The sequence below is a fragment of the Saimiri boliviensis genome, chromosome 2 (genome assembly GCF_048565385.1).
Source record: "Saimiri boliviensis isolate mSaiBol1 chromosome 2, mSaiBol1.pri, whole genome shotgun sequence".
Lineage (NCBI taxonomy): Eukaryota > Metazoa > Chordata > Mammalia > Primates > Cebidae > Saimiri > Saimiri boliviensis.
The window spans coordinates 142473934-142500353 of NC_133450.1; the positions used below are offsets into that span (position 1 = coordinate 142473934).

Here is a 26420-nt window from a genome sequence, read left to right on the forward strand (position 1 = left end):
TGGAGACAGGGCTTCACCGTATTGGCCAGGCTGGTCTCAAATTCTTGACCTCAAGTGATCCACCCACCTTGGCCTCCCAAAGTGCTGGGATTACAGGCTTGAGCCACCGCACCTGGCTTGGCTGACAGCCGTGATTCTTAATAGTGAAGAACAGCCCAAGCACAGTGGCTCACACTTGTAATCCCAGCACTTTGGGAGGCTAAGGTGGGTGGATCACTGGATTAGGAGTTTGAGACCAGCCTGGGCAGATCACTTGAGGTCAGGAGTTTGAGACTAGTCTGGCCAACATGGTGAAACCTTATCTCTACTAAAAATACAAAAATTAGCTGGGCATGGTGGTGCACGCTTGTAATCCCAGCTACTTGGGAGGCTGAGGCAGGAAGATTACTTGAACCCAGGAGGCAGAGGTTAGAGTGAACCGAGGTCGCGCCACTGCACTCCAGCCTGGGTAACACAGCAAGACTCTGTCTCAAAAAAGAAAATAGTGAAGAATAACCAGTTTCTATTTACCATACACTTCATTTACAGACAAATGTCGGAAAACTCTACAATGTTATTGTTTATTTTTGGCTGGGTGCGGTGGCTCATGCCTGTAATCCCAGCACTTTGAGAGGCCAAGGTGGGCAGATCACTGGATTAGGAGTTTGCCCAGCCTGGGCAACATGGCTTTACAAAAAATACAAAAATTCGCCTGTATGGTGGCGTGCACCTATAGTCTCAGCTACTTGGGAGGCTGAGGTGGGAGGATCACTTGAGCCCAGGAGGTTGCAGTGAGTCATGATCACGCTACTGTGCCGCGGCCTGGGTGACAGAGCCAGACCCTGTCTCAAAAAAAAAAAAAAAACAAAGAAATAAATTGTTAGTATTTTCCTAGGACTTCTTTTGTGTTGCCTTAGTGATGATGTAAACCACATTCCTATTCAGATAGGAATCTTAAGATGTTATAAAGATTGCTTTTTCTTTACTTAAATGTTTGGGTGTTTAATCTCAAAATCTATTAATAGTGGTTTTTTTTTAGTACTTTGCTCTAGTATATGAAATTTTATGTAGGACTAATGCACTTTAAATTTCTTAAGTAGTTACATATTGAGAGCAAGCCATTTGTTGCATGTTTATGGAATGTCTGTTGTCCGGCAAGCATTATGGATACCATAATATGCAAAACGGACAAGGTCTCTGCCTTCATGGAACTTACCTTCTAGAGCTGTGTCTGCCAGTATGGTGACCAGCAGCCTTCTGGGCCTGTCACATATTTGAGATGTAGTTAGTCCACATTGAGGTGCGCTGTCAGAGTAAAACGTATGCTGGGTTTTGAAGGCTCAAGATCAAGAACCAAATGTAAAATACATCATTGATATTTTTTGATACTGCCGACGCATTGAAATGACAGCATTTTTAATATATTGAGTTCAATTAAATATATATTTCTTTTTGTTTTTCATCACACAACACGTCTATGTAAGAAACATATTCTTGAAATTTGTTTTATTAAAACTCGGTTAAGGTGAATTTTCTTGTGGGAAACTGAAAATCCGTAAGGGGCTCGCATTATGTTTCTGTTGGGCAGCGCGGGTGTAGAGGAGGAGACCTGAACGAGGGTGTCTGTGTGTGTGTCAGTGCAAGTGTGAACAGTGCTAGGAAGGAGAAGCACGGGGTTCTCCAGAAGCAGTCAACAAGGGGCCTTCAGGCTAAGGGAGTCTGGGAGGTACTCCCTAAAAATGCCCCCTTTAAACTGCACTGGCGAGTGTGCAGGCACTGTCCGGGCAGGGTGGTAGAAGGCCATTTCCACCACAGGGACAGAGGCTCTGAGCTAAGCAAGGACTAAGTGATTGCTCTGGCTGCTGTGCACTTGAGCCAGGCCTCTGGTCTGGGACTTCAGTGACTGAATGATTGATGGGATAACTACCATTGAGACACCAACAGGAAGTGAAGAGAGCTCTGACCAGGTTTCCTGACAGCTGGCCCCATTCAGCTTTTCCCACAGTTGCTGCGTACCATGATGAGAATATCATTTTTAATCTCATAGTTAGTTTAAACTTCTAAAACATTTTCCCTTTCTCAGGTATAGTGACAGAGATACCGAGAAGTTAAAGATGTACCAGTCACTCCTTGGGAATGACTGGAAAACTATTGGCGAGATGGTGGCCCGCAGTAGCCTCTCCGTGGCCCTGAAGTTCTCCCAGATCAGCAGTCGTAAGTGGCGGCCACCAGTGCCCACCTCTGTGAAGAAATTAACCCTGACAGGCCTGGTTTAGCCATAACTGATCCAGTGCCCAGAAATCACCGTAGACCTATCTTCTGCAAGAGCTTTCTTTTTTCTTTTTTTTTTGAGACAGAATCTCACTCTTTGCCAGGCTGGAGTGCAGTGGCAAAATCTCAGCTCACTGCAACCTCCGCCTCTCGGGTTCAAGCAATTCCCCTGCCTTAGCCTCCCGAGTAGCTGGGACTACAGGCACGCACTACCATGCTGGCTAATTTTGTGTATTTTTAGTAGAGATGAGGTTTCACCATGTTGTCTAGGATGGTCTCGATCTCCTGACCTTGTGATCTGCCTGCTTCGGCCCCCCAAAATGCTGGGATTACAGGCGTAAGCCACCATGCACGGCCGAGAACTTTGTTTCTTAAGCTCTTATCTATACTAATTCATTTGGTTTTCTCATGTATATTCAGTGAAACCATGCAACCTTTACCTACTGGACTGATTTTTACCACACTTTAGTAACTGTCCATGCAGATGTAACTGCCAAGTGGACCAGGACCCCCAAGAAACTGGTGGTAGAGCGTGGGCGGAGGGTCACTTCCCCGTGGTGGCGCAGGACACCTTGCGAGGGAGGCAGGCATGCAGTTTGTGCCTGTTGGGCGGGGACTTCTCTCAAAACCAATGTTGGTGACCTCCTGTCTTTGTCTCCCTTTCCTCAAAGATTTCCTTTAAGAAGACAGTCCTTATCGGGGTTACTGCTTAGCACAGGGGCTCATATACTCCAGCCACACAGGTAGTGCCTTGCAGCCAGTTCTTCAGGTTTCCAAGAAGTAAAGGGAAAATCTTGAATTTTTTTTCTTTTAATTTTGTGAACTCTAGATACATTTTTTCTTTCTTGGAAATCTCTTGATTTTTAAATATTCATCCAAATTGTTAATGAGGGGGAAATGTAACATCCAGTGGGCCAAACCAAAGAGAATTGCAGGCTGCCAGTGTGAGGCTCCTTACTTAGCGTGACTGTATCTGGTGAAGAAGGGTGAACCATCGATGCTTTGGGGATCCGCCATAGAGTCACCTTCAGAATTTCTCCTCAGGTGCCTTCATCAAGTAGTGTGTTGGTATCACTGTGGCTATTCACGTTACACTAGGAATGCTTGACCAGGAGACATGTACATAACATAAAAGTCGTTTGGTTGGTTTTTTTCCCCCATTAAACATTTGGGAACCTCACAATTTCATGCAGGAGACACTGTTCTCAGAAACAGGATGAACAACTATTTTGAAATAAATAAAACATTGCTTTGGCCGGCACAGTGGCTCACGCTTATAAGCCTAGCACTTTGGGAGGCCAAGGCGGGTGGATCACGAGGTCAGGAGTTCAAGACCAGCCTGGCCCACGCAGTGAAACCCTGTCTCTACTAAAAATACAAAAATTAGCTGAGCGTGGTGGCGGGTGCCTGTAATCCCAGCTACTTGGGAGGCTGAGGCAGGAGAATTGCTTGAACCCAGGAGGTGGAAGTTGTAGTGAGCTGAGATCGCACCACTGCACTCTAGCCTGGGCGACAGAGCCAGAATCCATCTCAAAAAAAAAAAAAAATTGCTTTAGATAGGACTTCTTTGCCGGGCACGGTGGCTCATGTCTGTAATCTCAGCACTTTGGGAGGCCAAGGCGGGCAGATCACGAGGTCAGGAGATTGAGACCATCCTAGCTAATACCGTGAAATCCCATCTCTACTAAAAATACAAAAAATTAGCCGGATGTGGTGGCATGCGCCTGTAGTCCCAGCTACTCAGGAGGCTGGGGCAGGACAATCACTTGAACCCAGGAGGCGGAGGCTGCAGTGAGCAGGGATTGTATCACTGCACTCCATCCTGGGAGACAGAGTGAGACTCCATCTCAAAAAAAAGAAAGGACTTCTTTAATACTTTCTGGCTTTAGTTCTTAAAAAGAGTCCCTGACCATGTTAATAATTTAATTTTAATATGTACATAATTGTGTTTATTAGTTTTATTGCTTTATAATTGAGATACCCGTTCTTTCTGAAAAGTACCTGATTTATCATTTCATTTTTAATATTGTGTTTGAAAGCAAATAGATTAGCAACTATAAGACCGTCCTTTTATATCTACAGAAAGAAATCGTGGTGCTTGGAGTAAGTCGGAAACCCAGAAACTAATCAAGGCTGTTGAAGAAGTGATTCTAAAGAAAATGTCTCCCCAGGAGTTAGAAGACGTGGATTCCAAACTCCAAGAAGATCCTGAAAGTTGCCTATCAATTGTTCGGGAAAAACTCTACAAAGGCATATCTTGGGTAGAAGTAGAAGCTAAAGTGAAGAGCAGAAATTGGATGCAGTGTAAAAGTAAGTGGTAAGTTCTCTCTCCATCTCTCCATCTTCTGTGGAGAGGTGAGATTACCAAGAGCATCTGCGTAACTGCCGTGTGGAAGTTTATGTGTCATGTCTAGTCCCCTGCCCCGCTGCCTCAGTATTGCTGTCTGATTTAAATTAGCACCTAACTAGCCCCGATGCTTTGAAGAGTATATGGTTTTCTCCTAAAGAACCTGAACCTTTTTTCTCAACCCCCTGAGATGGAGTCTCGCACGGTTGCTCAGGCTGTAGTGCGGCAGCGTGATCTCGGCTCGCCGCAATCTCTGCCTCCTGGGTTCAAGCAATTTTCCTGCCTCAGCCTCCTGAGTAGCTGGAACTACAGGCGTGCACCACCACATCCAGCTAATTTTTTTGTATTTTTAGTAGAGACGGGGTTTCACCATGTTGGCCAGGATGGTCTCAATCTCCTAACCTCATGATCCACCCACCTCGGCCTCCCAAAGTGCTGGGATTACAGGCATGAGCCACCACACCCGCCATTTTTTTTTTTTTAATTTTAGTTTTTATTTTAGGTTCCAGCATACATGTGCAGGATGTGCAAGTTTGTTGCAAGAACCTGAACCTTTTTAAAACTGAATATTGACTTCTGATTTCTTTACTCTCTTTCTAAGTCTTTAATAAAACAAGGTAGCAGTCTGTTGGTAACATTAGAAGAAAAGACAGGGCCCAGCGTGGTGGCTTAGGCCTGTAATCTCAAGACTTTGGGATGCTGAGGCAGGCAGATTACAGATCATAGGAGTTCAAGACCAGCCTGGCCAACATGGCAAAACCCTGTCTCTACCAAAAGTACAAAAATTAGCCAGATGTCGTGGCTCATGCCTATAGTCCCAGGTACTCAGGAGGCTGAGGCGGGAGGGAGGGAGGGAACATACAGAGAAATCACAAGAGTAGTCATCAGTAGCAGCTCCGCCCTTCTAATATGCTTTCTACCTCAGCAGTTCCTCAGAGGAAGTGAGGTAGGCAAACTCCTGGCTGCATCAGTCACATAGAGATAGTTTCAGTCCTGCTCTTGCCACACATTCTTTGCTGGATATAGCTTTTCCAAGACCTGGAGAGTTGTAGAGCTGGATGTCCAGCTGCAGTGAGACTCCTTAAACCAGTGGTTCTGGACGCTCATGACACTCCACATTGCACATGAAGGGCACTCAGTGGCTCTTGAATAATAAATAGGAGTGAAATCCAGAGTAGGCATATTTTATGTTAAAAGCAGACTCCTGGATCACACTATTTATGTACCTTACAACTCCAGGGAAATAAACTCCAAAGAACCAGGAATGTTGAAGTAACCAGAGCTCCTTCTACTCCCTATTTTTAGCTAAAAGAAAGAAGAGTGAGTAGTAAGCCTCGATTGGAGGATGATCCACCAGTGTTTAAAAGAGGGCTGGGCACGGTGGCTCACGCCTGTAATCCCAGCACTTTGAGAGGCCGAGGCGGGCAGATCACAAGGTCAGGAGATTGAGACCATCCTGGCTAATATAGTGAAACCCTATCTCTACTAAAAATACAAAAAATTAGCTGGATGTGCTGGTGCGTGCCTGTAGTCCCAGCTACTTGGGAGGCTGAAACAGGAGAATTGCTTGAACTGGGGAGGCGGGGGTTTCAATGAGCTGAGATCATGCCATTGCACTCCAGCCTGGGTGGCAAAGCAAGACTTTGTCTCAAAAAAAAAAAAAAAAAAAAGAGGCCGGGCACGGCGGCTCACGCCTGTAATCCCAGCACTTTGGGAGGCCAAGGCGGGTGGATCACGAGGTCAACAGATCGAGACCATCCTGGTCACCATGGTGAAACCCCGTCTCTACTAAAAATACAAAAAATTAGCTGGGCATGGTGGCGCGTGCCTGTAATCCCAGGTACTCAGGAGGCTGAGGCAGAAGAATTGCCTGAACCCAGGAGGCAGAGATTGCGGTGAGCCGAGATCGAGCCATTGCACTCCAGCCTGGGTAACAAGAGTGAAACTCCGTCGCAAAAAAAAAGACGTGATCATTAAGGGTAATACTGCTTCAAGATCAACATAATTAAGGTAACATGCAAGAGTTTCCTATTAATTTGAGATAAAAATAGGAAACTTAAATTCTGAACATATATGTGCCTTATGTAACATTGAAATGACCTCCACTGGTATATTTCAACTCTGTAAATGTGGATGGCTGTCATTAAGAGCAACAGTGCTGTTGATAAGAGTGTGTATCATTATACTCCGTTACCAAGAATGTAAGTATGACAGCTAATGATCTATCAGATTGTGACACATTTTGCTATTCTAGATAAGTAGTTTTAAAATATTTTTAACTGGGTCACGGCCCTTACTACAAACTTCAGTCAGCCTGCAGCTGCTAGCTTTGGCATTAGAGGAATCGTCAAATCATGTATCACTTTACTAAATTTGTCTTATTTGATGTTCCAAGGCTGGCAATGGTAATAAGACCAATGGCTGTGTGTGCATAGTCAGAATACATTGAGGATCAGGCACTGTGGCTCACACCTGTAATGCCAGCGAGTTGGGAGGCCGAGGCAGGTGGATCACTTGAGGCCAGGAGTTTGAGACCAGCCTGGCCAACATGGTGAAACCCCGTCTATACTAAAAATACAAAAATTAGCCTGGTGGTGTGCACGCCTGTAATCTCAGCCACTCCGAGGCTGAGGCTTGAGAATCGCTTGAACCCAGGAGGCGGAGGTTGCAATGAGCTGAGACCATACCACTGCACTCCAGCCTGGGCGACAGAGTGAGGCTCTGTCTCCAAAAAAAAAAAAAGAAAAGTTAGAAGTTGGTTCTGAATGAGAGTAATTTAGATGAGAAACATACAGGAAATTTTAATGAATGAAAACTCTACCCTTGAAAGTGAACTATATTTTTCTTCCTTTTAATGTAGGACAGAAATTCTAACCAAGAGGATGACCAATGGTCGGCGCATATACTATGGAGTTAATGGCCTGCAGGCCAAAGTCAACCTAATTGAAAGGTAAGGAAATAGAAACAGAGGCCTCTTAACTGTTTCTGTCTCTAGTCAAAAGAGAAGCTGTTAACCCAGAAGAGTCTGCAGTGAGATTGCCAAGGTCCAAATCCTTGTACTAGCACTTCCTGCATGTATTGTGGGCCTACCCAAGTCTCAGTTTACCCATCTTAACTCATCTACTGAGGATGATAGTCGTACCTACCTCTTAGTGCTTTCAGGAGGAGAAAAGAAAATAACGTGTGAAACTTACTGTGTACTCCATGTAGTTATTTTAGTCTTTGAAGCATTTCATATGGATATAAACTATTATGCCCATTGGAAAATGGGGGTAGGTGATTCAGACAGAGCCCTCCTGTGCTCCAGCACCAGCTTGCTGGTGTCATCCTTGCTTGTCTTTGGTTTTGTCTTTGAGTTTCTGGTCACTGCAGGGCCCCCCCTGAAGTGTTGAAGGGTGGCGAGGGAAAGGGAGACGTGGGCCTGCTTTGTGATATGTGTGAGACTAGTGGACCTGGCCCATGTCTACTGAGGAACAGCAAAGAGCAGCAGAAGCCTTGGGTCCTGGCCCCGCTGTCCGCCTTCATTCCCTCCACCTCACGCATGAACCCTGCCTAAGGCTCACTGTGGGTTTCCTGACCCTCTTTCCTAGGGGTGGATCAAGGGAGTGGTTATGCCCCGCCCAGTCTTCCCTGCTAGAGAGACAGCCTTGATTAGCAGATCCAAGAAGGGCATCTCAAGCAGGCCTGGGTTCATTAGTCTTGCAGTCTAGAGCCCGTGACTGACTCTGTTGGCACCATTTCCCTGTCCGTAGAGTCCAATGGTGTGGAGGGTTACTGTAAATGAATTTGTGCACTTGAAGGTCTTAACTGGCTGGGCGTGGTGGATCATGCCCATAATTCCAACAGAAAATTAAAAGATTAGCCAGGCATCGTACTACGCCCTTGTGGTTCCAACTACTTGAGAAGCTGAGGTAGGAGAGTTGCCAGAGCTCAGGAGGTTGAGGCTGCAGTGAACCATGATCACGTCACTGCAGTCCATCCAGGACTGTAGAGCGAGACCTTGTGTCAAAAAAAAAAAAAGACCTCCACAGTGTCTGTCACATAGTACAGATGCACTCTTCCTGTGTGTCTATGCTGAATGATGAGGTGGTGTTTTTTACTATGAGAAAGCAACATGGTTTGGTGAGAGATGCAAAGGACTCAGAAGGAGGAGAGGGGTCTTTTCAGCCCATCTCTGTAGCCCACCAACTCACTGGCCTTGGATTAACCTTGGGCTGGGATGCTGACCTCACCAGGCATGTGTAATGAGGGAGCTGGAATGGGGCGAAAGCACAGGAACCTTCCAGCTCTCAGCATTCCATGTGTCGCTGAAGATGTCTGTCATGCTGATTTTGCTTGAAAATTTAATTTTTATTTTTTTCTCACAGGTTGTATGAAATAAATGTGGAAGATACTAATGAAATAGACTGGGAAGATCTTGCTAGTGCCATAGGGTAAGACCATTTGTTTAATATTAAACTAAAATGTCATACGAGGTGGTTCATACCTGTAATCCCAGCACTTTGGGAGGCTGAGGCGGGTGGATCACGAGGTCAGAAGTTTGAGACCAGCCTGGCCAATATGGTGAAACCCTGTCTCTACTAAAAGTACAAAAATTAGCTTGGTGTAGTGGCAGGTGTCTGTAATCCCAGCTATTTGGGAGGCTGAGGCAGAGAATTGCTTGAACCCAGGAGACGGAGGTTGCAATGAGCCAGGATCGTGCTACTGTTCTCCAGCCTGGGTGACAGAGTGAGACTCCGTCTCAAAAAAATAAAAATCTAATTAAAATTAGAGATGACAATATAATAACTGCCTGTCATTTTACTGGGCTGATAATGGTGCTGTATTTGCAATTTTATTTAAGTGGTGGTTAAAATTCAGTGTATTTGCTAGGAAACCAACTTGTTAATGCAGAGGAAAACATAATTTTAGGAGCAAACTGTACATAAAGGCTCTCAGCTGCTAGATAGATGAGGTTTTTATGATAGTAAATATTTCATTAGTTGGATATGCTGTTTATTTTTCTTCCCTTTTTTTAATGTCACATACATCATCACACCTCAAATGTTTTGTGATTACAGATTTTAGCTAGAGCATAATATCAATGGCCCACCCACTTCCCTCCTATTTCAGTTTTCCAGTGGAAAAACAATTGTGTAAGGAAGTATTACCATATAGTTGAGTTGACCTCGGCAGGCAGTGGAGGTGAGACTGTAGGTATTTTCCCAGTGCATACATTTTATCAAGTTCAATTATTGAAAAATCAAAGGCTCAGACTTACTCTTTACCTACCAAACACAAGTGCCTATATGCCAGGCATTTTTCTAGGCTCTGGGGATACAACATTGAACAAAAGACAAATTCCTTGCCTGGTGGAGCTTCCATTCTGCTGACACAAATAACAAGTTTTGTATACTATAGAATTAACCTAAAAACTGCATTGATAGGCCAGGCATGGTGGCTTGCGCCTGTAATCCCAGCACTTTGGGAGGCTAAGGCAGGCAGATCATGAGGTCAAGAGATCGAGATCATCCTGGCCAACACGGTGAAACTCCTCTCTAAAATTAATTAATTAATTAAATTAAATTAAAGTAAATTAAAGCCTACATTGATGATAATGATAGCAAACTAATAATAATTATTGGCTACTTTCTATATACCAAGCACAAAAGGTAGAGATGAATAAGGACTTGAGGAACTCACATTTCGTTCTGAGAAGAGACTGTAAACAAATAAGCTCATTTCAGACAGCATGGTACCAAAAAGCAAACAAAAACAGGGTAGAAGAGACTGGGGTCAGGGGGCAATCAGATAGGGTGGTTAGGGAAGACTTTGGGAAGCAGAAGCGGTAGCCATATGTGGATGAGATTGAAGAGTATTCGGACAGAGAGGAGTGAACGCAGACACCTTGAGCCGGCACTGGCTGGGCACATCCAAGGGACTGGAAAGGGGCCAGGTGGCCCAGGACAGTGAGTAAAATGATGGCAGCAGACAGGCTGGGTGGGTCTGCAGGGCCAGACCCCCACGCCTCAGAGTACTTGAGACGTTTGACAGTGCAGCACACACTCTAGACATCTAGGAGTTCCAGTTACTTTCCTCAACACTAGCGATTCTCTAGCTCGGTGGTTTTCAGCCCAGCTCTTACTTAAGAATCATCTGGGGAACTTTTAAAAAATACGAGTGCCCCACGAGTGGGATTGGTCTGCTGTGGGGTCTGGCCATCGGGAACTGTTCAGGGCTCCAGGTGATTTCTGATACGCTACCCTGCTGAGACCTGGTGCTTTCTCGATGATTAAATGATTTGGTCGGTTCCCAGTTAGAACGTTTTAGTTGTGTGTAAGAATTCAAATGCAGAGCTGAATATCATGCCCCACCCTTAAGGAAGAAGGACTTGACTGTTCAGTTTGATCTTACCTGTTTTTTTGGAATAGGTAATAGATTACATAGCCCAGAATTAAAGAAAAGTGAAAGGAAACACAGTGAAAAGTATCCTCTCCCCACCCACCAGCGTTGCAGCCCTGCAGGAAACCAACGTCTATTTTCCAGAGATGGTTTATGCAGAACGTCTGCAGAATCTGAGTGATGTCTGATGGCTAATGTTGGCTATTTATACCTACTCTCTTTTCTCACTCCTTGAATAGGAGTTCCCAGAGATTGTCTTTTCAAAGCCCCAGCCCTGACTGCACTGACCCCGTCTTACTATCAGCTCTCTATCATACCCTCCTTTCAGCTCTCTTTGAGTTGATTTTACTGTTGTTTGTCAACTTCATAAGATGGGTTCTTAGCTCAGTTTCCATTTTTCTTTCTTTGTAATGTACATTTAAGGCCGTATGTTTTCTTCTAAGTACTGCTTTATTAGCAAAGCCCATTTCTTTTTTTTTTTTAAGAAATTTTATTAGGAAAATTTTAGACAGATACAAAAGAAATGAACCTTCATGCACCCATCACCCCAGTTCAGCAACTGGCAAAATCCAGCCATCCTTATTAAATGTCTACATTCACCTCCTCCAATTATTGTTATCTTTTTTGGTAAATTTTACATACTTTGCAGCCTTGGTACCTTTCAAAATTCAAATAATTCTAGTAATTCCATTTGGAATCATATAATTCCATTTCTAGAAATACGTTCTACAAAATAACTTCACACATACGTGAAATGACTTGTATGCAGAATAACTGACTGCAAAATGCCTGTTAATAGGGGACTGGCTATATATGTATTTTACCCATACAGTGAAATTCCTTATAGCTACAAAAAATAACAAGAAAGCCTCTCAGTGGTGGGGCACAGAGAGTGCCAGCCCTTCAGTGCCGGGCACAGTCTTGGGTGAGGAAACGCTGCGTAGGTCTGGGGTGGTGTGCCAGCACCACAGAACAGAGGGAAGCTGTGATGCATGCGTGTGTTTCGGGACTTCCACTCTCTGTGCTCTGGACCAAATAAATCAGACCAGCCCTTCCTCCACCCCACCTGCCACTGAAGACACCCAAGAAAAGTAAATGAAATGTATGCAAAGTCTCTTAAAGGCTTCAAAAAGCTAAACCAGTGCTAATAGTAACAGAAAGAACCCTGGATCCCCTTCACCCATAATCACCTCTTCTGAACATTCTGCTACATTCATTTTATCATCCTTCTCTCCCTCCTCCAAAGGAATACAATTTTCTTCATAACTGTTTAAGAATTAGTGCAGATACTGTTTCCTAAGCAAGGATGTTATTTCACATAACCACACTACAATCAGAATCAGGAAGTTTAACACTGACACAGCACCACCCTCCAAAACATGGTCCACATTCAGCTTTCACCAGTGGTCCCAGTGATGCCCTTGATAGCATTTCCCCCTAATTCAAGATCAAAGCAAGGATCACACACACGTTGCTTAACTGTTCCATTTCCTCAGTGTCTTTTTTTTCTTTGGAGACAAGAGTCTTGGTCTGTTGCCCAGGCTGGAGGCTGGAGTACAGTGGTGTGATCTCAGCTCACTGCGGCCTCCACCTCCCAGGTTCAAGCAATTCTCGTGCCTCAGCCACCTGATAGCTGGAATTATAGGCACGCATTACCCTGCCTGGCTTTTTATTTATTTATTTATTTGAGACAGAATTTCAGTCTCGTCGCCCTGGCTAGAGTGCAATAGAATGATCTTGGCTCCCTGCAACCTCCACGTTCCAGGTTTAAGTGATTCTCCTGTCTTGGCCTCTGAGTAGCTGGAATTATAGGTGCCTGCCATCACACCTGGCTAAATTTTGTATTTAGTAGAGATGGGGTCTCAAACTCCTGACCTCAGGTGATCCGCCTGCCTCAGCCTCCCAAATTGCTGGGATTACAGGTGTGAGCTACCATACCCAACCTTTTTTTTTTTTTAGTAGAAATGTGGTTATGGCATGTTGCCTAGGCTGGTCTCAAACTCCTGGCATTAAGTGATCCCTCTCAAAGTACTGGGATTACAGGCATGAGCCACCATACCCAGCCTTCCTTACTGTCTTTTAATCTATGAAGATCTTCCATCTTTGCTGCTGATGATAGTGAAATTTTATAGGCTAGCTGTTTTGTAGAATGTCTGCAGTTGGCATTTGTCTGATATTTCCTCTTGAGGAGATTCAGGCTGTGTCCTTCAGGCAGGAATACAGCATATTCCTGATGTTCTCTGTCACTGCATTATGTCACATGTGATTCTTGTTTTGATTATTTGGCTAAGGCAGCATCTGCCTCTTTTCTCCACTATATAAAAATACTAGTTCTTCCTTTGGGGGTAAGAAATGGCTTTGGGGAGACATTTTGAGACTATATAAAGATCTGGTTCCTCTTTAAGCATCTGTCAGTTTCCTTGTGGTTTTCATTTGCATTTCTCATCTGACAAGTGAGATTGAACATGGCTCTTGTGTTTATAAGCTGTCTTTACCTTCACCGTGAGACTTCACTGCACATAGTTCTTGCATTTTAATCAATTTCCTGCCATTGAAGAGGCCACCACTCCTGATACCTGAACTTATTGCTTGCTAAGCAAGGGAGAGCTAGGCTGCAGAGCACAGGCCCTCTATATGTTGCTGAGCATCATGGGGCTCGGGAATCAGTGACTTTCAGATGCAGGGATATTGAGGGATTGTTTGGCCTTTGGTTTTGGAAGGTAGACAGTAGGGTGAGGCTGCTGCAGCCTGGCTGGCTTCCAGAGTGTGGCTACTGGTGTGAGGTTGCCATGGGTCCATCAGGAAGCGTTTGGTTTTGTTTCTAGTCAGTATTCTGCTGAACCATTAGGAAGGGTTTAAACTGGTTCTAGTGGTTAGTTATTTATGATTTGGGATTATAATCAAAGAAGAAAGGACAGTCCGTCTCTTCCCTTCTTGAATTTGGAGAATTGGAACCTCTTAGTCCAGGGCCTGCCAGGACTCTCAGACACATGCCACAGTCCCAAAGCCGTTTCTTTTCTAGCTCATCTGAGGGGCAGGGCACCCACTCTTCAGTACCATAGACCCCAAAAGGGGAAGATGCCAGGGGCTTTGAAGGAGGTGACACTGATGTATACCCCACCAGCTCCCATCTTGAGAATGACTCATATTGACAAAGCCATCCTTTATAATGTCAAACCTCTTTTTAAAAATTCAACTTTTCTGCGGGGCGTGGTGGCTCATGCCTGTAATCCCAGCACTTTGGGAGGCCGAGGCAGGTGGATTGCTTGAGGTCAGGCATTCAAGACTGTTTCAGTTTCTAACCGAAGTACCAAGCTTGGATTTTTCTTTTTAAAGAGGCAGGTTCGTGGGAAGGAAAAACACCAGCCAGGATAGAGATAGAAATGAAAGAATTTATTAGAAATGAAAGAATTTATTTACAGAATGGAAGTACAGGATAAAAATGGAAATGAAAACAAAGTTATTTACAAGGTACCATACCCAGAAGAGCCCCTTCTGCACATCAGCACCGGCAAACAGCAGCACGGGTTATCGCAAGACAGTTGTAGCGCTTCCTTCTTCTCACACCAACACCGGCAAATAGCAGCACGGGTTAATGTAAGACAGTTTCTCACACCAACACCAGCAAATAGCAGCACGGGTTAATGTAAGACAGTTTCTCACACCAACACCAGCAAATAGCAGCACGGGTTAATGTAAGACAGTTTCAGCGCTTCCTTCTTCTCACTAACAGCTTTTTTCTGGCTGCTTTTATACATTAGGGTTTGTACAAGGACAAATACAGACCTCCTCTTGGAATTAAACCTTCATTATACAACCCCATCCTTGAAATTGTTTACCAAACTTGCAGGCACAGAAATTGGCCAGATTTCCGTGCCTTATCAAAAATATGTCTGGGAACTTCTGAGCTCGGAATGCTCCCAGAGACTGTTCAAGGAAAATGAAGGTAAACTATTTTTCTCAAGTGGAGTTCTGGTCATAGCTCATGTCCTTAAATGCCCCTACATTCGGCCCTTAGGTATGGCCAGAACGAGTATAAGCAAAATGAGCATCTTGCATGGACAGATAGGTTGTTTGCACTTGTCTGTATAGATACAAATTGCAACAGCAACTACAAAGACTTAAACACATTCCAATAAGTAATAATCCAAATAATGGTAAAAAATCGATATGAGGTGTTAGGGTGTACAAAAAGCCAATCCCACCAATTATGATTACTGTCTGTGGCAATAGCATGGGAATAAGTTTGTAATTTGTTACTGACAATAGTGGTTTGTATTCGGTGTTGGGCTAATTGTTTTACAAGATGTCTTAATGATTGATTTAATTGCATATTTTGGTACAAAATCCTAGATAGATTCAAATAGGTTTCTATGCGTGGTAGCGATAACCGTTGTATATGGAAGAAATAATGCTGTTTGATTAATAGGTATAAGATAAAGTGTTGTATTATACCAAGGCAATATACTAAGATTATATACACATCCAGAAAACGGTGTAGATACTTCTAGAAACTGAGTGGTAGATAATTGTGCGGTGGCTAAACAAACAGTCTTATCTGTTACTTCATAGATTACTGAATAATTCAAGACAGGAATAGCAGTGAAAATACAATGATTAACTGAAAATTGTAATAAGCAAGGCTCCATTTGTTGTTGTGATCCATTACACATAACACCTTGATTGGTTTGTTCACAATCTTGAACAATATAAGTCATATTATCTTTACCTATGTAAGTTCCATAATACTCAGGTTGTAAGAAATAGTGAGGGTAAGGTATAGGGAGAACATGGTATTGACATAGAATGTTGGTTTGCTTAGGCTTATAGTATACTATAGTTCCCGAGCAGTATGTAGTGTGACATTGGAAAGGGTTATGGAGACGCACCCAGGTGGTATTTGGAATACTAAACACAGTGGACCATGAAGTCACGCCTAAGGTTAAGTCTCGCTTCGTGTTTTCTATTTGTATGTAAGTATATAAATATTGTAAAGAGCATTGTGTCCAATTGAATAAAATAGTGATATTTGTGGTGGTAGAAACAATAGAACTATTGAATATTTGTAAGAGTGTTTTTTGGTATTGTATTTGTTGTTCGAGAGGTTTAATACTAGTGGGAATCCATTTAGCATTTAAACTAGTTGCTAGGGCTGCATCCCGCCCGGTATTTTTGAGTTTGTAGGCTAAAGTGTCCAAATCAAAGCTATTGGCGAGCCCAATTCCCATTCCTACTCCTCCTAAAATAGTATCATACCAAGCGCGTTTCCTGCGGGTGCATGGAGTTAACAAAGGAAAGCTAATATTAAAAAATAGGTGGTAGGGCTGAGCTAATAATGTGGTGTTAATACAGGTATGTGGAATGCGTATCAGTGTAGGGTGTGTAATGTTAAAAGTCTTGCCAATAATTACATGCATATAATCTGCCCAATTAGTACGTCCAGTTATCTCACTATTGTTATGACATAATATATGAATAGTAGAATTGATTATAAAGCTAGAGTTTGTTGAATTACATACTGTTAAAAAAGATTTTAGTTGTTTTCTATATTGAGAACTTGACATTAAATTAGTTAAATCTCTTATACAACAGGTTATGTTAACTTTAGTAGTAATGTTAATAGTCACCGGTCCATCACTGTGTAAGACACGTCTGATGGGAAATTGTCCTTTCCATGTTGTGAGATTAGTTCCTTCTATAGTGAAATTAATCATGAGACATTGTTCATTAGCGTAGCACGTGTAATTATCTTGGGTCCGATTAAATGTGGAGTTCATCCATCCCCATCTCAGAAGCATGGAGTCTGCTTTGGTAGTGTTAAGTTCTTGTGGAACACTTCCAGGGGTATATGCAGTGGCTGTGAAGAATCCCAGGAATGCTATGAGCAGTATACCTGTAATATACTATGGTCGAAAATATAAATGATTAGATGGCACCAAGATAGGAGTATCAGCAGGAGGAATAAGGACGTACAAGCAATTATCCTTTCCTTTTGCAACTATTTCTCCAGATTGGAGGGGCTTATTTGGGGTTACTTGCACCCATACTCGTCCATCAGTGCTGCCAAATCCAAGATGTTCAGAAATAGGAGGATATTTCTGAGCCTCCCAATTTTGAGTTTGCAATATAGGAATAAATAATATTTGAGTAATACGATGTCCTTTTGGGATTATGAGATCTTCCTCAGAAACATTATAACACAGTATTTTAATTTCTCCATAATAATCAGCATCAATAACTCCTCCTAAAATCATCATTCCTTTTATAGCTAAGCTAGATCGTGCAGCAAGTTGGCCATAAAACCCCGGGGGAATTTTTAAACCAATGCCAGTAGGTATAACATGGGGAGCATGTGCAGGAATTTTAGTAGCAACATAAGTAAATAAATCATAACCAGCTGCAGCATTAGTAGCATTCCAAGGTTGTATGGCATCCCGGTGGAATTTCCACCAGATAATGGTTAAATCAGTAGCATTAACAGAGTGTGATCTAACTTCTGCAGTGGATGAAATGTTCATCATTCGTTGGATGGGTGTTTGCCCGTCTGTTAGCGGACGGTTATTTAATTGCATTAAAGCTGTTAATAAAAAATCTTTCCAAGCATGGTAAGAATTGTTTCCTAACTTTCGTAGTTTTTCTTTTAACATCCCATTCATTTGTTCTATGAGGCCTGCAGCTTGGGGATAATAAGGGATATGATAAATCCATTCTATGCTATGTTGAGTACAGTAATCAGTTATTAACTTACCTTTAAAATGGGATCCATTGTCACTCTGAATTTGTAAGGGAGTTCCATAATATAATAATATATAGTCTAAAGTTTTTAAAGTATTTATTTGGGTAGCCCGTTTATAAGGGCATCCAATTAGAAGTCCAGAATATGTATCTACAATAGTACAAATATAAGAACATCCCTTTGACATTGGTAAGGGACCTATATAGTCAATTTGCCAAATTTGAGCAGATTGTTTTCCTCGAGCTAATTCCCCAGTTACTATTCGAGGCACTTGTTGAAGTCTATCTTGGTTACATACAGGGCATTGATGGGCAGTAGTTTTACAAGCATCAAGAGGAAGATATATCCCTCTTTGAGATGCCCACCTGTACATGGTTTTTGCCCCTACATGACCCGCATGTTCGTGTATCCATTGTGCACATTTCAAATGATCTTCTTCTGTACTTGCGGGATGTGCATTAGCATGAATTCTGGTTAGCTCATCTGCCTTTTTGTTATGTATTTTCTCAATGGAATCCAAAGAAGTGTGAGCATCTACATGAAAAACAGAAACATTAGTACATTGCAATGCAATCCATATGTTTTTCCAAATTTCTGCTCCCCATAATTTTTTTTTTTTTTTTTTTTTTTTTTTTTTTGAGACAGAGTTTTGCTCTTGTTACCCAGGCTGGAGTGCAATGGCGCGATCTCGGCTCACCGCAACCTCCGCCTCCTGGGTTACAGGCACGTGCCACCATGCCCAGCTAATGTTTTGTATTTTTAGTAGAGACGGGGTTTCACCATATTGACCAGGATGGTCTCGATCTCTCGACCTCGTGATCCACCCGCCTCGGCCTCCCAAAGTGCTGGGATTACAGGCTTGAGCCACCGCGCCCGGCCTCCCCATAATTTTTTATCTCGAATTTTCCAATTGTCATGTTGCCATTGTGCTATCCACGTTAAAAGACCCATATATACTGCCCAAGAATCAGTAAAAATATGACATTGTCCTCCATACTATTTTTCTAAGCATAGCCATGCCGCATACAACTCTGCAAATTGACTGCTGCCACTTGTTCCAGAATGTTCTAGGGTAAGTTGTAACGAAGGGTTATATGCTACAGCTTTCCAATATCGTTTAGCATTAATATACTTAGCTGATCCATCTGTAAACCAAGCATGTTGTTGCTGCTCGCTTGTAAGAGTATTATAGCCACTGTTAGCCCACACTTTACTATCAATGTGTTTTATAGGTTGTGTCTCCTCTATAGAGGTAGAATTGGGGCATGAGAAGACTTGTTCATGTAATTGTAGTGTCCCTGTTGGGCCGGCTCGAGCACGGTTCTGAATGTACCATTTCCACTTAATAACATGAGATTCTTGTGCATGCCCAATTTTATGTGAAACTGGATCTGATAGAATCCATTGCATAATTGGGATTTGAGGTCTTAAAATAAGTTCCCTATTTGCAGTATTATGTTCAGTCTCTGTCAATGCCCAATAGGCAGTAAATAATTGTTGTTCCGGCTGAGTATAAGGCTTTTTACACTGCGGCAATTTTCGAGACCAGAAACCTAGCGGGACTCGCTTACCATTTTGTTTTTGCCATAGGCTCCAATTAGCATGTTGATCTGTAACACTAATCATTAATTCTAAAGGTCCTTCGCGTAAGGGCCAAAGATTTAGTGCTTGTTGAATAGCTTCCTTGGTTCTATCAAATGCCTCCTGTTGTTCTCGCCTCCACTCAAATTGATATTTTTTCCTAGTTATTTTGAATAGAGGTTGTAGTAAAATACCTAAATGAGGTATATGGTGTCGCCAATATCCAAACAAGCCAATATATTTTTGAGCTTCTTTTTTATTGGTGGGGGGTGGAAACTCCAAAATACGTTGCTTAGCTTTAGGAGTGATTGATTGTTGTCCTTGATCCCAATATATTCCCCAAAATTTTACATGTTGGTCCGGCCCTTGCACTTTTGCTGGATTAATTTTCCACCCTTTGCTCATTAAGTGATCAGTTAGTGAGGATAATGCTTGTTGCAAGGTAATTTGATCATGTCCCTGTATCATAATATCATCAATATCATGGTGGAGTATTGTATTAGGATAGGTCCACTCATCTAGATGTTCTGCCACAATTTTATGACACAATGTTGGACTATGTTTGTACCCTTGAGGCAGTCTAGTAAAAGTGTATTGTCTTCCGTTCCAAGTGAAAGCAAAATATTTCCATTGGTCTGGGTTAATGGGTATTGTGAAAAAAGCATTGGCTAGATCCAATACCACATACCATTGACCTATATACTTCTGTATATTTTCAATTAAGATAATAGTGTCAGGTACAGCAGCATGAAGAGGAGGGGTGACTGCATTTAAATTTCTATAATCAACTGTCATTCGCCAAGATCCATCAGGCTTCCTAACAGGCCATACAGGACTATTCCATTCTGATGTACAGGGAACCATTACTTCGGCCTCCACATAGTTTTGTATAGTCTCAGTGATCTCAGCATGTCCTCCAGGAATTTTATATTGCTTACAATGTATAACTTTAGTGGGAGTGGGTAAAGTAAGAGGTTCCATTCTTAATTTGCCAATAATTAAATCAGGGTAAATTTTATAGGTCAGTTTAGCTACTGCAAAGTTGTATCGTCCGTCCTCTAAGTGCAAAGTCATTCCCTTTAGGATATCCATACCTAATATATATTCAGGGATAGGAACAGTCATTACTGTCTATTTGCGTTTAGGTGTATGTCCAATTTTTATGTCTAATTCAACTTGTTTAGCTTTTATTTCTGATCCACCTAACCCAGTAATGGTAGTGGTCAATCCTTTAAATTTCCTAGGGTTACCATAAATTAGTGTAGCCTCCGCCCCAGTGTCTACTAAAGCCTTAACTTTAGTACAAGATCCGTTCTTCCAAAAAATAGTAATAGGAACATGAGGACGTATATCAAAGCGTTTGTGCGACACTGAGGCTTGGCTAGTCTGTCAGTTGGAAGGGAAGAGATCTTCCCAAGGATAAATTGAAGCAACAGCATTAGCAGGGTCTTTATCTTTAGAGTCCTGCTCCTCTGTCACTTTGGGAGTTCCAAAGAAAGGGTTGGATTTGGTTTTTTCTGAATCAGCCCCAAATTGCACCTTCTTAACAGCCCGTACTTTTTCCCTATACAAAGCCCATAATTCATTGGTAGGTAATCCATCTAATTGGTCGGGCTTTATTCCCACCTTTAATAATGCTTGAAACATTTCTTTTCTAGTGACTCTATTTTTAATATCTTGTATGTTACCTTTAGGAGGGCGGGGTGTCCAATCTCCCATATCTCCCAGTTCTACCATTTTTTCTAATATGCGTTCAATGGGGTTCCCAGTTTTGTTTAGCAACAAGGTAATTATCAGATGTTTGTAAGCAGGGGGCACAGTTTTTACCATAACACTACGGTGAGTGGACAGCAAAGCAGTAGTTAAATTAAGTATCAGCTTGCCCTGTAGCAATAGCAGTTTTCATAGCTTCCGTCTTCAACCTTCTAATGCCCTCTTGAATAGTATACCATGGTCTGTCATCGGATGGCCATGCTGACTCTGTAGGGTATTGTCCTATACACCCCCGAGCCGCTAATTCTAGCATAGTTGTCATGGCCCCTGCCCCATCATTACCACCTACAAACTGATGATCCCGAAAAGCTGTTTGAACAGCAGGATTAGTGGACACAGTAAGGAATTTAGCAGCATCTTGGTGATCAATTCGAATTCCACCTGCTCCCATATCTGCAATACGGACCATCCAATCTAGTAAAGGCTCATTAGGTTTTTGAGAAAATTTGTACAATATATCCTGAATTTCTTGTTGAGTAAAGTCTTCCTGTATTAAATAAGTCTCCGTCCGTCCATCTGCTGTTGTTTTTTGGTGCCTTCTAGATAATGGTTTTGCTTGTACTGACAGGGGCGGTGAGTGATATTTTCGTGCCTCCTCATCTAACTGTTCCCAGTCTACATCATCATCAGTATCGTCCCATATGTCACCATCCCAAGTATCAGGGTCCCAATCTGCTTTAGCAGTGGCAATAACTGCATGAACCTTCTGGGTGTTTACCTTTCCTCGTCTCTTACGATACTTGTACTGAGCACAGCGCACGGCTGCTTTCTCAGCCACTCCCTGATAAGTCCTTACTTGATCCCCCAATATAAAGTTTTGACACTGTAGCATAGATAGTTTACCCTGTAAATCCGTTAATTCCTTTTCTAACTGCAGTTTTTCCTGTATTACTTTCTGTCTATCAAGATATTCTCTCCTGTAAGCAGACAATAAACTCCATCCCCTGCGACTAATAGCCATTAACTCTTTCCCTTTCTCTACCGGGACCAACTCCAAGGTTTCACATACTTGCATAGGGTCGGCTGCCCGCAGCCGCCCATCCCAATTTTCACTTAACCCAGTCCCACATGCCCAAAGGCGAGCTACTGCAGAAAAAGTTGGATCATCCCATCCTGGTATATCACAAGTCACTTGCTTAACGTCACGCTTAAACAAAGGCATGTTGCTTATCCCTCTCCCCAAAATCCTGCCAACTACGCCAATTTGTTTCGGTTTCTAACCGAAGTACCAAACTTGGATTTTTCTTTTTAAAGAGGCAGGTTCGTGGGAAGGAAAAACACCAGCCAGGATAGAGATAGAAATGAAAGAATTTATTAGAAATGAAAGAATTTATTTACAGAATGGAAGTACAGGATAAAAATGGAAATGAAAAAAAAGTTATTTACAAGGTACCATACCCAGAAGAGCCCCTTCTGCACATCAGCACCGGCAAACAGCAGCACGGGTTATCGCAAGACAGTCGTAGCACTTCCTTCTTCTCACACCAACACCGGCAAATAGCAGCACGGGTTAATGTAAGACAGTTTCAGCGCTTCCTTCTTCTCACTAACAGCTTTTTTCTGGCTGCTTTTATACATTAGGGTTTGTACAAGGACAAATACAGACCTCCTCTTGGAATTAAACCTTCATTATACAACCCCATCCTTGAAATTGTTTACCAAACTTGCAGGCACAGAAATTGGCCAGATTTCCGTGCCTTATCAAAAATATGTCTGGGAACTTCTGAGCTCGGAATGCTCCCAGAGACTGTTCAAGGAAAATGAAGGTAAACTATTTTTCTCAAGTGGAGTTCTGGTCATAGCTCATGTCCTTAAATGCCCCTACAAAGACCAACCTGCCCAACATGGTGAAACCCTATCTCTACTGAAATACAAAAGTTAGCTGGGCCTGGTGACGGACACCTGTAATTCCAGCTACTAGGGAGACCGAGGCAGGAGAATTGCTCAAACCCAGGAAGCAGAGGTTGCAATGAGCCGAGATTACACCATTGCACTCCAGCCTGGGTGACAGAGCGAGACTCCATCCCAAAAAAAAAAAAAATTTCAACTTTTCTATTAGATTTGTGTGTGCTTGTGACATTGCTTCAGATCACATGATTTTTTTTTTAATTAAAATGAGTTTTTATGGTTTAAAGTAAAATTACATATTTAAAAACTGATTGTTAAGCTTGGTGTGGCACATGCCTGTAGTCCCATCTTCTCTAGAGGTGAGCTGGGAGGATCGCTTGAGCGTGGGAGACAGATGTTGCAGTGACCCCAGATGATACCACTGCATTCCAGCCTGGATGAAGAGTGAGACCTTGTCTCAAAAAAAAATTAATTAAATAAAAATAAATAAAAGGGCTCCACAAAATCTGGACAGGGTAACTGATGAACTGATTGTCTAAGATTTAGAAATCTCAAAACTTCAAAATAGAGATTATGGCATCTACTCAAATACTGTTTGAAATACTATATACTCTCAAAGTTTTAATAACAAATTATAATAGTAAAAATTATATTGAAGGTTCAGCCTACTCAGATTCTTCTTTTGTTTTGTTTTGAGAAGAAGTTTCACTCTTGTTGCCCAGGGTGGAGTGCAGTGGTGCTACTTGGCTACCCACAAACTCCACCTCCCAGGTTCAAGCAATTCTCCTGCCTCAGCCTCCCGCGTAGCTGGGATTACAGGCATGTGCCATCATGCCCAGCTAATTTTGTATTTTTAGTAGAGACAGGGTTTCTCCATGTTGGTCAGGCTGGTCTCAAACTCCCGACCTCAGGTGATCCAACTGCCTCTGCCTCCCAAAGTGCTGGGATTACAGGCATGAGCCACTGCACCTGGCTCCTCAGATTCTTAAAGACTTCTTTGTGAATTACATAAGCAGGATTTAAGGATAGCATCTCCACCTAATGAGATGTAACACTTGCTTAGTTTTAAAATGTCCAGATCAATTATTGTTATTCCTCGAAGCATGGGCTTGGGTCTGCACAGCATTATGGGAAGGGGAAAGGCTCCGGCTGCCTTAGAGCTGGGGTTTCAGAGTGAGACAGATTTGGCATAGAGTTCAGGGACTCCACTTACTTAAAAGTCCTTGGGCAATTGTTCCCTAATTATCTGAGCCTTTGTTACCTCAACTGCATATTGGTTTAATAGGCCATTTGGAGGGCTAAAGGAGATAATGGGCCATGTGCAGTCACTCAGTCTGTAATCCCAGCACTTTGGGAGGCCAAGGTGGGTGGATCACCTGAAGTCAAGAGTTCAAGACGGGTCTAGCTAGCATGGTGAAACGCTGTGTCTACTAAAAATACAAAAATTTAGCCGTGCACAGTGACAGGTGCCTGTAATCCCAGTTACCCGGGAGGCTGAGGCAGGAGAATCACTTGAACCCTGGAGGCAAAGGTTGCAGTGGACCGAGATCGTGCCTCTGCACTCCAGCCTGGGTGACAGAGGGAGACTCCGTCTCAAAAAAAAAAAACCTCAAAAAGAAGACAATGCAGGAAAGAAACATAGTCTGGTACCTGGCACATATGTGCTCAGCTAGTGGTTGCTGTGATGAAGAGGTTGGAAGAATCTGATCATCTTTCACCTTTACATATTTAACAGATCAAATTCTTCATGTGATCATTTTAACAACTGGATTCATTGTTTTTTAATGTTCCCCTTTTATTAGGAAAAGGGGCCCAAAAAGTTACATTAGTGGTTTTTACTTTAAAAAACAATTTAAGAACAATTTCTGACCCACTTATTATAAATCGAAAACATACGAAAATGTCATAAGCATCTGCTTTTTTTAGCTTTGAAAAATAAACATCAGGGAACATCTGTCTTTGAATTGTAACCAGTATGTTTATATGTCCTGAATGTAATGGTTAAAAGGGTAGGATCTGGACTCACTACCCAGTGCCTCAGTTTCCTCTCTCCGGCATGAGGAGGAGAGTGGTAACTCCCTCCTTGAGTTGTCATGAGGATTATTTATTGCTGCACTTAAGGCACTTAGGGCACAACAGGCATAAGATAAGCATCAGCACATTAGCTGGCCTTAAACTTTTCCTTCTCGACTAGTCATTCAGGTTATTTTAATTTAAACAGAATCTATTCTGTACTACTGATTCTTTTTCCCCGTTACAGTTGTTTTTTGTTTGTTTGTTTGTTTGTTTGTTTTGATACAGAGCCTTGCTCTGTTGCCCAGGCTGGAATGCAGTAGTGCAATCTCAGCTCACTGCAACCTCCACCTCCCGGGTTCAAGCAGTTCTCCTGTCTCAGCCTCCTGAACAGCTGAGACTACAGACCCACGCCACCATGTCCAGCTAATTTTTTGTATTTTTAGTAGGGACGAGATTTCACCATGTTAGCCAAGATGTTCTCAATCTCCTGACCTCGTGATCCACCTTCTGAGCCTCCCCAAAGTGCTGGGACTACAGGTGTGAGTCACCATGCCCGGCCCCCTTTACGTTTTTTTTAAATCAAGTAAATAATAGCTTTCCATATTCCACAAAAATTGTGTCATATTTTTATCGCACATGTCTGATGATTTTGTTTATGATAAAGCCATAAACCTCACCTGAATAAATGTACTTACTACACTGTATTGAAATGATACATTTTTAAACTAACTTGCTTTTTGTCTTTTCTCTCCTTTTCTAAAGTGATGTTCCTCCATCTTATGTTCAAACTAAATTTTCTAGGCTGAAAGCTGTCTATGTCCCATTTTGGCAGAAAAAAACTTTTCCAGGTCAGTATTCTTCATATTTTATGGCTAAGAACATGGTGTTTGGTGGCACATGCTGGTAATGAGAGTCACCAGGGCAAGTGACTGAACTTGGAGTCTCAGCTTCATCAGTTGCAAAATGGTGAAAACAGGCAGATTATAATCCCTACTTGACAGGACTTTCTGAAGTCCTAGATGAGATCATGAATGTGTAAGGTGTGGTCACCACGGTACCTGACACTTAGTGACCACTCTAAATAACCGAGTGCTGCTGGTGTTGCCATCACACACACACACTCATGTGCACACAGCACATGCACACATGACATGCCGTGCACACCACATGCGTGCGCTCACATACAACACATGCCTGCATGCACAACGCATGCACTCACACCACATGCACTCACACACATGCATGTACACACAACACATGCACTCACAACACTTGCACGTACACACAACACATGCACTCACAGCACATGCACGTACACACAACACATGCACTCACGCACAATACATGCCCGCATGCACAACACATGCACTCACACACACGTGCACTCAACGCTCAATACATGCCCACATGCACAACACATGCATGCATTCACAACACATGCACTCACACACAGCACATGCACTCACGCACAACACATGCCCACACACA

General features: G+C 42.6%; 1 protein-coding gene and 1 long non-coding RNA gene across 7 annotated transcripts in view; one reads left to right on the forward strand and one right to left on the reverse strand.

Moving 5' to 3' along the window:
* Positions 1-26420, forward strand: part of TTF1 (transcription termination factor 1) — an 85070-nt gene that overhangs the window by 56674 nt on the left and 1976 nt on the right. For 5 of the 6 annotated variants that reach the window (XM_074394577.1, XM_039461511.2, XM_074394579.1 and 2 more), the window contains 5 exons: positions 2063-2193; positions 4333-4567; positions 7458-7547; positions 8965-9030; positions 25695-25780. In XM_074394577.1, the coding sequence (XP_074250678.1) occupies positions 2063-2193; positions 4333-4567; positions 7458-7547; positions 8965-9030; positions 25695-25780 (608 nt within the window). Of the gene's footprint in view, positions 1-2062; positions 2194-4332; positions 4568-7457; positions 7548-8964; positions 9031-25694; positions 25781-26420 lie in introns of those variants that run through there. The other variant, XR_012516501.1, reaches the window with a different exon arrangement.
* On the reverse strand, positions 14351-25702 carry LOC141583700 (uncharacterized). The gene is made up of 2 exons (XR_012516502.1): positions 18080-25702; positions 14351-16881 (listed from the first exon to the last, which is right to left on the reverse strand). It is a non-coding gene; the product is annotated as an uncharacterized LOC141583700 (long non-coding RNA).